General features: G+C 44.5%; 1 protein-coding gene and 1 long non-coding RNA gene across 4 annotated transcripts in view; both read right to left on the bottom strand.

The window, feature by feature from the left end:
* The window catches only part of TPD52 (tumor protein D52), a 107,476-nt gene extending 101,012 nt beyond the window's left edge, over positions 1–6,464 (bottom strand). For all 3 annotated transcript variants that reach the window (XM_072804133.1, XM_072804134.1, XM_072804135.1), the window contains exon 1: positions 6,314–6,464. In XM_072804133.1, coding sequence (XP_072660234.1) covers positions 6,314–6,332 — 19 coding nt within the window. In that variant the 5' untranslated portion in view covers positions 6,333–6,464. The remainder of the gene's footprint in view (positions 1–6,313) is intronic.
* A 383-nt stretch (positions 6,465–6,847) lies between these two features.
* The window catches only part of LOC140620215 (uncharacterized), an 85,850-nt gene continuing 80,471 nt past the window's right edge, over positions 6,848–12,226 (bottom strand). The window contains exon 19 of the long non-coding RNA XR_012019984.1: positions 6,848–7,560. This is a non-coding gene — a long non-coding RNA (uncharacterized lncRNA). The remainder of the gene's footprint in view (positions 7,561–12,226) is intronic.

Below are 12,226 nucleotides of genomic sequence, written 5' to 3'. Positions count from 1 at the left end.
AGAAAGAAAGAAAGAAAGAAAGAAAGAAAGAAAGAAAGAAAGAAAGAGAGAGGGGAAGGAGGGAGGGAGGGAAAAGGAAGGAAAGAAAGAAAAGAAAAGAGAAAAAAGGAAGGGAAAGGAAAGGAAAGGAAAGGAAAGGAAAGGAAAGGAAAGGAAAGGAAAGGAAAGGAAAGGAAAGGAAAGGAAAGGAAAGGAAGAGAGGAAGGAAGGAAAGAAAGAAAAGAAAAGGAAAGAAATAGTAATCAGGGACGATCAGTCTTTCCAGGTATTTTTACATATTATGAAGCTATGATAACTTAGTTTGGTTGCTGGGAACGCACAGATAGATCAAAGGAAAAGAACAGAATACAGAAATTTAGTATATGACAACAGTAGTATTTCAAATCAGTAGAAAATCCAATATTCAGTGACTGGTATTGGGCAACTGAGTGGCCAATTGGGAGCGGTGGTTAAGATTCATACCTCACACTTTCTATCAAAATATACTCCAGATGGATGAAAGACTTAAATGTAAAAAATAAAATCAATAAAAAACAGAAACTCAAAGTGGGGATGGTATTTCCAGGAATGATTCAAAAGCTAGAAGCTAAAAATGAAAGCAGCCATCAATTAGTGTTTCTACTTGGGAAAAGATCACTATCAAGTCAAAGGAGTAAAGACAAACCAGGAAAAAATACATTAGCAATTCATATCATGGATGGAGGGCTACATTCTGCAAATCAAGGGAAAAAAGAACACAACAGAAAATTGGGCAAAGTATATAATCTGACATTTCACAGAAAATGAAGTATAGATTTAAATTTACCAAACCACTTTCATATTAAAAAAATATATATAATAAACCATATGCTAAGAAACCCCTCCTGCCGTATAGGATAAGCAAAGATGAAAAAGTGTGACAACACCCAGGCCGAATGATGGAGGGAAGCAGATGCCCACACAATGCTAGTAGAGTGTAACTGGCACTTCTATTGAGCAGGATTTCGCACTATCCAAACTGAACAGTCACATCCTTCTAACAATTCTTCCTACAGACATACTGGCACATTTATCAAATGACTTGCATACAAATTTATTTGCTGCAGATTTGTTTTAAAAGCAACATACCAGGGGAAAGTGAAATGGCCATCAATAGGGAACAAGTATCACCTATTAGGATACATAACATGGTACATCCACAAATAGCCATTAAAAATGAAGCAGCTCTATATAACTATTGAATAATCTCTAAAACATATATTGTATTTAAGTGGAGGGAGTCAGGTGGTAAACAATCTGCATGTTACAATTTATATAATATATCCACATACATATATATTCAAATATAAGTGTATAGATACCTACCTGCATAGACTCTGGATGGAAAGAGAAGAAACTGGTACAATGCTGGTACTGCTATCTGAGGGAAACAGCCCAGGAGACAGGAATGGGAGGAAGATTTATGTTTTGCAAACTTTGAGTCAGTTAGAATTTTGATCACACGCATTAATTACCTGGTCACAGTAGTCAAAATGATGTTGGAGAAGCATATTTTTTAAATATATTGACGTTTTGTTTTTTGTTTTTTGTTTTGTTTTGTTTTTTGAAAAGGAGTTATAAGGGGCGCCTGGCTGGCTCAGTCAGAAGAGCATGTGACTCTTGATCTCAGAGTCATGAGTTTGAGCCCCATGTAAGGTGCAGAGATCATGCAAATAAATTTTAAAAACTTAAAACAATTTATAGGGATGCCTGGGTGGCTCAGTGGTTGAGCATCTGTCTTTGGCTCAGGTCCTGATCCCAGGATCTGGGATCGAGTCCCGCATCAGGCTCCTTGCAGGGAGCCTGCTTCTTCCTCTGCCTAGGTCTCTGCCTCTCTCTGTGTCTCTGAGGAATAAATAAATTTTAAAATATTTTTTAAAAAATTAAAAACGAGTTATAAAATGAAATGTTCAATAAGAGATCATTTTGGGATCCCTGGGTGGCGCAGTGGTTTGGCGCCTGCCTTTGGCCCAGGGCGCGATCCTGGAGACCCGGGATCGAATCCCACGTCGGGCTCCCGGTGCATGGAGCCCGCTTCTCCCTCTGCCTATGTCTCTGCCTCTCTCTCTCTCTCTCTGTGACTATCATAAATAAATTAAAAAAAAAAAAGAGATCATTTTATGACTTGTTAAAAATGATACATATTGATTTATACCCATAAATCAATAAGCTAATAATGAGTTTTCAGAATAGAATTATGGATGATTTTTTTCTTTTTCATTGTATTTTCTGATTATTCTAAAATGAACAACTATTCACAGCTACCAAAAAGTATTTTTAATGTAAACATGTTTTTAACTTCAACTAGACATTAAATCATTTGATCCCCCCCCCTTGGATATTTTTCCAATAAAAATACATCGCTAAGATGATGGTTTCTGTACTACATGCAAATAAAATTTGGGAGAGTCTCTGAAGATTACAGCAATCAACAATTAAAACAGAAATAATGAACCCCAAAGGAAAATATAATAATCTTAACCTACAACAAAAGGATTAGAAGCAAATAAATTCAGGGGATTTTGCTGTTCTTTGTGGTCCTGAACTGAGAGTATGTTTGTTTTTATCTTGCGCATAGATTATGCTGTTTTGAGATCTTGCTAAAAGATCACAACCCCTCCTACCACTCAGCTTTTGCCCTAGAGACCAGGAAGGCTGCCGCATAAAAATAAATGCAGGAAGTGAATTTGAACTAACAAAGACATTAGTACCATATGGAAAGCGAGACTTGACCAAAGACACCCAGGAGTGGGGTGGGTCAAACCCTGAGATCTGTGAGCCGACCCTCTGTACTATTATCCATTCATCTCTACATTTGTTTTATTTTTAAATAAGTGACATCTCACGGTTCTACTATTTTGAAGGTACAATTCAATGCCAAAATTACAGTGGCATAACATTGTGTTACTTTTCTTGCAGCCTTCTCCTCTCCCAGGTTTTTGGCTCCAGCAGCCCTCCCTCTCTCCCTGAAAAAAAAGTTGTAGGGTGAGTGTGTGTGTCTGTGTATGTGTGTGTGTGTTGTATGAATTCAAACACAGATAAAATGCACTAATGGCTAGATGACTGCCAAAGTACAGGTTATTGCTAACATAAGAGAGTACTCAAGTATAAATATTTATTCGACACCATAAAAGGCAGCCAGGAGGGTTTTTTTACACAATGTATGCTCTAGTTAGCATGGCACACTACACTTTCAAAGTAGTGAAAGCAGCACACACATTCAATGTGCTGGCTTCTGGGGAGAAAGTCTTGAGAGGCACTTCGCAGTCTAAGGTAGGTTTTATTTTTTGGGGGGGTAATGGTATGCATGCAAGTATGTATGTATGTATTTGACAGAGAGAGTGTGAGCACAAGCAGGGGGAGCAAGAGAGGGAGAAGCAGGCTCCTTGTCCAGCAGGAAGCCCATCAGGGTCTGATCCCAAGACCCCAGGATCATGACCTGAGCCAAAGGCAGACACTTAACCAACTGAGCCACCCAAGCATCCCTTGGGGTATGTTTTAAATGAATTACTGTGGACTGAGTTCTCAATATAAGCAGAATATTATGTACAAGGTCTGGGTACAGGGGAAGGTGGGGAAAACAGCGGACTCTGAGCCAGACACTTTGCAGTATTAGAATATATTATATAAAACACAAGGAAAACTGTTCTAAGACTTTATAGCTCTGTTAAATTAAAAAAAAAAATAGTAAGGGATAGATTTTGACATCTTTAAGGAAGGTATAAGGAAACATTTACATTAAAGAAATGCAGTTAAGACAAGAGGTAGGGCATTTAATTTTGCATCTAGAGTCGTTTTTTTGTTTTGTTTTTTTTTGTTTTTTTTTAGGGAACAGACAAATGCAACTCCGTGTACACTAAAAAGTAAGTTAAACAAATCCCAACATGTTCTCATGCGGCTTTCAGTACTTGGAAAAAAAAAACACAATTCAAGAGAAAATCAGAGTTTCATACACTTTCTTTCAGCCAACACTGTTTGGGAGGGAACATGCAGGTTTGCAATCCCAATTTCCTCCTCTTTTTTCAAGCAAGTCTCACCACGGATTCAACAAGACTTAGCCATCCACTCTGCTAGTTCCAAGACCTTACAAGTAAACTTACTCTCTAAGTCCAAAACAGCCTTGATCGACAACTTTCTCTGCCTAACCACAGAGTTCTCCTTTAAAATACAGAGGGGAAAAAAGAACAGTAGTAAGTGGGAACCAAGGGCGGACATCAGAGGTTCCAACAGCCAGAACGTACTCTTGGTCACTTTTCCTTTTCATCTTTGGCAGTCAACAAGCATTTCGGAGCACCTACTTTGTGCCATGGGAACATAAAGAGGGGAACGTGTTCCTCCCTCTGCCTGTATCTCCATTTCTGTGTCTCTCCTGAATAAATAAAATCTGAAGAAAAGAAAAGAAAAGAAAAGAAAAGAAAAGAAAAGAAAAGAAAAGAAAAGAGAAGAAAATGCAAAAGAGATAGTCAGATGGAACCAGAAGCCTAAGGAGAGGCCACGTGGCTGCAACACAGCAAAGCTGAGTGAGCCACCTGACCTTCCCAAAGCAGGTGACTCATGTTTCATTCTGAGCTGAGTTTAGACTCCCCACTTTAGGAGGATGGATTTCCCTTGCCCTCGAGGAATAATAATTAAAAACAAGAACTAACATGACTAACCAAAGAAAACATCGGAAAGTTAGAAACAGAGAGACTCCCCTCATAGGCCAAAGAACTCATAAAATATCTCACACACGAAAAACTAGTCCTACAAAAACCACACAAGGTGCAATCAGCACGCAGGTACTAATGACTGCGATTCTCACCAAACTAGAAAACCAAATCTAGTAACATCAGTCACACCATCCACCTGGTCACACACAGCTATTTCATCTAGTTTGACAAGTACCAAACAGAGCTACTCTAAAAACAGCATCATGATAAATATGACAATGTAAGGCATATGCAAATACGCACGTTCACATGTTTGACATCACAGACACCCTCATGAAAGAGCAGACAGAACAATGCTGGCTTACGTGGTGGCTCTAGGCCTTCTCCTAACAACACACAGAAGACGGGAGGGGAGCTTTCTGATTCAAACATTTAAGGATCTACCATGTGCAAATCACCATGTTACCCAACCCTGGACAAAGATGCAGTATATGCTTCTAACATCAACAAGCTTCCAATCTAAACAACAGGTGTTCAGATATATGTTACTTATTACACACACACACACACACACATCAATTACATATTGTATACACAATAGTTTATATGGAATATGCTTTTATTTACATAAAAAGCCTGCCTAAAGGTAAATATAAAGTGATAAGCAAAAATGAAAACTGTCGCGCTTGAACTCAAAATAGGAGTCGTTCCTCTCCCCACTTCCTAAAACGTACCTTAATAGTGTTACTTTTTTTTCCCCCTTGACATTTATGTATCTTTTTAAAAGCGTGCCACCGGCTGTATTATTACCGGGTTAGTGTCACAAAGATGAAGCAACCTTTAAATACTTCGTATTCAGATCTTAAAACCATGCCCTCCTGTTTGCATCCCCCTTAAACCAGCCTTCTGGCGGAGACCAGTTCACTTGAGACACTACTGTTTGCAGAAACAAGTCCACCCAGAGCAGCAGCGGTGACACCGTGGGGTTTCACCTTGAGGAGGCAAAGAGGCCCCTTACTCGGAAAAGCTCCATCCCCCGCACCCCCCATAAGCCCCTGGGCACCACGGCAGAATTTAGGGGCACCTCTTACACAGAGACGTCCAAAACCACTGCTCCGGGGCTCAAACGCCCCCAGGACCCTAAGCACGCTAACTGGACGAGGGCAGAGTCTCCATCCTGGGGACGCGGGGGCGGGGGGAGTCCCGGTCCCATCCGGAGCTGCGAGAGGACCCGCGGTCGGCAGTTCTCAGTCTGCACCGGCGACAGGAGCGCGCGCGGCCCCCTCGCCGCCGCCCAGAGCCTCCGGCCTCCCCCCCCCCCGGGCTCTCCCGCAGGGCCCGGGGCTCCGTCCGCCGCTCCCGCGCGCGCGCACACACACGCGCGCACACACGGGCGCACACACACGGGCGCACACACGCGCACATACACAACACATGCACACGCGCACGCACATGCACACGCACTCACGCGCACACACACATGCACGCGCCCGCGGCCCCCGCCGCCCGCTCCCCTCTCCCCGCGGCTCGGCCCCGCCGCGACGCCAGAGCCGGGTCGGGAAGATGCCAGTCGGGGAGGCTCCGCTCCCGCCGGGGCCGCCGCGCACCTGCTGCGGGCGCCCCTCCCCGAGGCGCCGCGCCCTCACCTTGCTCGCCGCGGTCCATGGCTCCGTCCCGCCCGCCGCCTCGCGTCCTCTGCGCCTCCGCCCGGCGCGCCGCTCCTCGCCTCCGCCCGCGACTCCCGCGAGTCCCCTCCCCCGGCGGCGTGGGGCGCGGCGGCGGCGCCCGCCCTGGGCGGGGAGCGCTTTCCCGGGGCGGCACCCAACCACCTGACCCGGCCGACCTGAGCGCCCCGCCACGTCGGCGGGGGGGGCGGGGCTCCGCGGCGGGGGGGGAGCGGCCGCGCGCCGCGGGGAGGCCCCTCGAGGTGTTGGTGACCCCAAAGTTTCCGCGGCGGCCGCCGGGGGCGCTCCCCGTGCTCGGCGGGCACCTGCCCCGCGGCGCCGGCGGAGGGGCGCTCGGGAAGGCGGCTCCCACCCGCGGCGCGGCTCCCCCCCCCCCCCCCGCCCCGCCGGCCGCGGACCCCGGAGAGCGCAGGGCAAATGGCCCAGACTCGCTTTTCGCAGACGCTGCGGGTTCTCCAAATTGGGAATGTGTTTGGGGGCTTCCCATTCACTGGTCACCGAAGTTCCTGGAATAACACTTTGAATTATTATCATCAGTACTCTATTTTCTTTTCTTTTTTTTTTTTTTTTTTTTTTGAGATTTGTATTTATTTATTCATGAGACAGAGGCAGAGACACAGGCAGAGGGAGAAGCAGGCTCCATGCAGGGAGCCCGATGCGGGACTCGATCCCGGGTCTCCAGATCCGGCCCTGGGCTGCAGGCGTTGCTAAGCCGCTGGGCCATCCGGGGATCCCAATACCCCATTTTCAAAGTGGTTTTGCAGTTAACTCATTTTCCATGAAGCCGCTTTGAATAATGTTGGTCTAAAGTGGTGCCTCGATTGCATAAGCCACCTAGGCCTGCGAGGGAGGCGACTTTGCATCTGTGCTGTACCCGGACACTCTGCTCGACCTCCACCTCAGCAGCGTATAGTACTCCGCATGCACGCGGCTTTTGTTAATGTGCTTCCAAAATCATCCCTAGTCACCTGGAGCGACTCCACGGTTTCTGTCTCGGTGACATCGCACCGTAAGTGAAGTGTGGCTCCTTCCGGCCTGTAAGTGCAACGTCTCCTCCCTGAAGCGTATTCCGTGTACCCCAACCAGGGGAGGGCTCTCCTGTTTGATTTCTCCGGCTCCTAGGGCGCTGGGCCTTCTCCCCGGTGCACTCTCCTGGCATTCCTCTCCAGCCAGCCTGCTGCAGCCATAGCTCCAGGTGTTTCACAGTCCTACCGAGTTAGAACCTAGTAGTTCGTAGGCTAGACAGTCAAGGACCATTTCGGTCACCTCCTCATCCCTTTAATTATACCATGCATTTAGTAAACATTTTAAGTACAGCTTTCAGGTTTAAATTTTAAAACAAGCTATATTGTATCTACCAACAACCTAGTGTTTGTAACAGATGTACAACGATAGGCTTTTTATTTTATTTTTTTGGCTTTTATTTATTTATTCATGAGAGACACAGAGGGAGAGAGAGTCAGAGACAGGCAGAGGGAGAAGCAGGCTCCATGCAGGGAGCCCCACATGGGACTCAATCCTGGGTCCCCAGGATCACACCCTGGGCTGAAGGCAGCGCTAAACCACTGGGCCACTGGGGCTGCCCACCATAGGCTTTTTAAAAATGAGTTTTAGAATGTAACAGTGAAGTCAATTTTGGGATTGGCAGAAAATTCTGTAATGTAGTAAAGGATTTTTGACTAACTGCTGTTTAGATCTTTTGTACAGAGATAAAAATCTGGAGAGAGAATCTCTCAACCTATAGACTAACTTGTGGACACATAAATAGCACTTGAAAATTGTGCTGGCTATTTAATTTGCTAGATCATTGTAATTCTATGTTGAGGAGAAAATCCCTAGGGTTTTGTTTTGTTTTTTTTTTTTGAAGAATTTATAAGCACATTCATATCTATGGCAGGGATGGCTAATAGCCTACCCAGTATCCAGTTTTCCCAAATAGTGCTTGGGATAACAGTGTGTCCAGCTGAAACAATGGTCACTTCAGGCTCCCTTGCGGCTGGGCATGGCTCTCTGACACATAAATGACCAAGGAGATAGGAGCAAAGTTCACTAGCTGGAACCTTCCAGAAATCATTCTAAAAGAAAACAGACTTGGCAACTTTATTTTGCTCTCACCCTCCCCCTTCCTGCCTAGAAGGGCAGCAGCCATCTTGCAAGCATGAGGAAGAGAACCACTAGCAAGGATGGCAGAGTAGAAAGGCAGAGAGAACCTGGGTCTGCAGTGGCATTCCTGCTTCTTGCAGGAATAAAACAGATGCCTGACTTTTTTGTAAGCCATTATAGCTGGGTTCTTGTTATATGGAGCCAAAAGCAATCCTAGCTGATACAATGTGCCACTTAAAAAATCCCTATCTGGCCTGGTGGGGTCATGCAATCCTAAACCTTAGGCAAATATTAACTTAATTTTCTGTATGAGGTTAAATAAGCATTGTTCACACCATAAACAACCTAGTACACGATATTTCCACAGAAGCCTGTTTTTCTCTTGCGTCTTCGTTCTACCAAATTTTTTTCCCTGACAAACAGAATCTGCACTTGCAACTCACACTGTGTTACGTCTGATATAAACAGAGCTTATGTTTTAGCACTCTGAGGAATCTCTGGAGAGTAGCTAGCACTTAAACAGAGCACCTGGGTGCATTTAGCTGAATCATCCCTTAAAAGGCTCACTCAGTACAGGAGAAAGACACTAGATTTACTTTGTAGTGTTGTTGTTGTTAATGGTGACACGGATTTTTTTTTTCAAGTTTTTTTTCAAATACCCATTCATTGGTGGAATTTATACAAGGAAACAGCAGATGAATTGAAGCAAATGAAAGTACTGGAAAGGATAGAAATAGTAGCTCTACGTTATAACTAGAAACCTCTATACTCTGCCCTCGTTGTACCCATTACCCATCAGATAGCCAGCAGAAAGCACACAAAGTGTATGCATGGTCAGATGCTATCTGCAGACCCACTCTTCACATTTGTGGGGCCTAGAGCAAGGGTATAAATGGAGGCCCTGGCTTTCTCTTCTGGGTCTCTTCACCTAGGGCTCTGTCCTATGTCCATGTGGACCTGGCATGCTTCTCTGTATGAGCAGCTTAGCTACATATCTCTTCCCTATCCACACTTTCCTGTCAGCCACCCCAGGTCACCCCTCTGGACTAGGGTTGCACTTAAAAGGACTCTCTTGGGGAAAAAACCAAAGGCCCTGGCGGGAGATTTTGGAGCTGCAGGTAAGTATGTCTACTTGACACTAAGGACTCCTCACCCTGAGGTGAGGCACTGGTGGGGAGTTTCTAAAGCCCAGGGCCCAGTGAAGGAGTCCCCAGTAGCTTGGGTCTAGAGTTGCAAGGTAAGATGGGACACTCAGTTCAATTTGAATTTCAGATAAGCAACAAATAATTTTTAGTATATCCGCTGCAATACCAGCAACATGTTATACTAAAAGAAATTATTCATTATTTATCTGAAATTCTTAATGGGGGCCTGTTTTATTGGCCAACTCTCTCAACCCAAAGTGTTCCTTTTTTTTTTTTTTTTTTTTTTTTTTTTTATTTATGATAGTCACACAGAGAGAGAGAGAGAGAGGAAGAGACACAGGGAGACGGAGAAGCAGGCTCCATGCACCAGGAGCCCGATGTGGGATTCGATCCCGGGTCTCCAGGATCGCGCCCTGGGCCAAAGGCAGGTGCAAACCACTGCACCACCCAGGGATCCCCCCAAAGTGTTCCTAAGGGCAGTTCTCGCTCCCTGATTAGTCAAATAACTGAAGGCATATGACACCACGACTTTGAAAAAGTGATCATATTCCAGCAGAGAGACAGAAATGCCTGAACTGTGCTAGTAAACTAGATACATATACTGGGGGAGGGTCAGGAAACCGAGGAAATCAAAAACAAGTCTTGGAGAAATGTTGATTTAATATGCGGTAATTAGTACTTAATTGCCTAAGAAAATATTATGACCATCTTATATTCTCAGCTATGTAAAAGACTGACTGTGAATATGAAATAAACATCTTTTAAAATGTGGAAAAATGGATATTGGCAGGAAAGAGTACTTCATGCTAATGGAAGGTAGACATGTAAGTCCCTGAATGTTAACAGAAAGTCATCTCACTTTATTGATTTTGGCTATTTAAGAAAAGCCATAGACCACTTAATCTTCCTTTTATTTTTTTTTTTTAAGCCATATTGAATTCTGTGTGTTTATCCAATTACATCATGGGAGCTGGGTGGGGAGGGAAACACAGGGAGAGCCACAGTCCTCGAGAGAGTTTAAGTAAAAAAGGTAATTACAGGTTCACATAACTGGAAATAATAGGAGTGAAGCAGAATTTGGGGATAATTGAGTCCTGATTAAGCTAATGAGCTCTTGGCATGGCTCAAGGTAGGGAAAAGAAGCTAAAGTGATCTTCTGGGTAGCACCCTTTGGGCTACTCAATGTACTGTTGTGTTTTCCAGCGATGCTATATAATTGGTATGGATATTCCTCATGCTTATAATACAAATGATCATAAAGTTCAGAGGGGATTATCTTGGTAGAGAAAAGCCAGACATACTAGTTCCCTTGGAACCCCACAACTTTAATAACAACTTTCTGCCTTAAGTTTCTTTGAAGATTTCACCCATGGGAGCCTTTGACAAAGGGAGGCAGCTTCTTTGTAGAGATACCACTTTGGTTATGGAGTTGTTGCCCCTCTGACTAGAAGCAACTGGAAGCAATTATTTGGCTCCTATAGAAACTGAATGCCTGACCTATCAAGGCCTTGGGACTCTTCCCATGGTATCTTCTCATTCTGAGGAGGATCAACATGTACTCAATGTTGTGTAGGAAGGACAAGCCTCACTGATGACATGCAAAACGTGTATTCAGAATGCAGCCAGACTGGCCTTAGTAGTGTCTTAACTTTACACACAAAAAAGTGGCAGCTTTGGATTGACACGGCTTAGACCATAAGGCTAATGACCACTTGTCTGAGTACACTGCTCGTCATGTCCCCCTACATTAGATATGTGGGCCAGGGTAGGGACATAGTGTGTCTGTACATTTTGAAAAATTTACTTGTTGGGCACCTGGGTGGCTCAGTGGTTGAGCATCTGCCTTTGGCTCAGGGCGTGATCCTGGGGTCCTGGGATCGAGTCCCTCATCTGGCTCCCCATAGGGAGCCTGCTTCTCCCTCTGTCTATATCTCTCTCTCTTTCTGTGTGTCTCTCATGAGTAAGTAAATAAAATCTTTTCATTTTTTTTAAAGATTTATGTATTTATTTATTTATGAGAGAGAGGCAGAGACACAGGAGGAGGGAGAAGCAGGCTCCATCCAGGGAGCCCGACGCGGCACTCGATCCCGGGACTCCAGGATCGCGCCCTGGGCCAAAGGCAGGCGCTAAACCACTGAGCCACCCAGGGATCCCCTAAAATCTTTTTTTAAAATTTACTTGTAAAAAAAAAATTATTGTAATGAGGAAGGCTATGGTTATGTGGGAGTAAGAGATATATGGGAAATCTCTATACCTTCTTCTCAATTTTGCTATAAACCTAAAATTGCTCCAAAAACGAAATACTCTTGTCCTTGCATCTGCCCCTTCTAGATGAGAGGTCTAAATACAAGTAGTGGATGATCTAATAAAGGCAAATTTGTAGCTACTAGAATGGAGTACACTGATTTTTGGAGTGGGGGGAACATTGTAAGATCCAAGGGGCTCAGAAGAGGAAGGATATTAATGATCTTTATATTTGAGAACTGCACCTGGAGCCTTCTTCACAAAACCTCTTCCAAATTTTTGCAAATGTCTTAAATTTAACTGATGAGCTCTAACCACTATTTGGGCACCACTCCCATTAATCCTGCCAAGAAGTCTGTTGAAAATAGCAGGAGATGGCTTG

Source organism: Canis lupus, chromosome 28, assembly GCF_048164855.1.
Source record: "Canis lupus baileyi chromosome 28, mCanLup2.hap1, whole genome shotgun sequence".
Lineage (NCBI taxonomy): Eukaryota > Metazoa > Chordata > Mammalia > Carnivora > Canidae > Canis > Canis lupus.
Note: the sequence above shows the minus strand (reverse complement) of the source record. Positions and strands in the feature narration are given on the sequence as shown.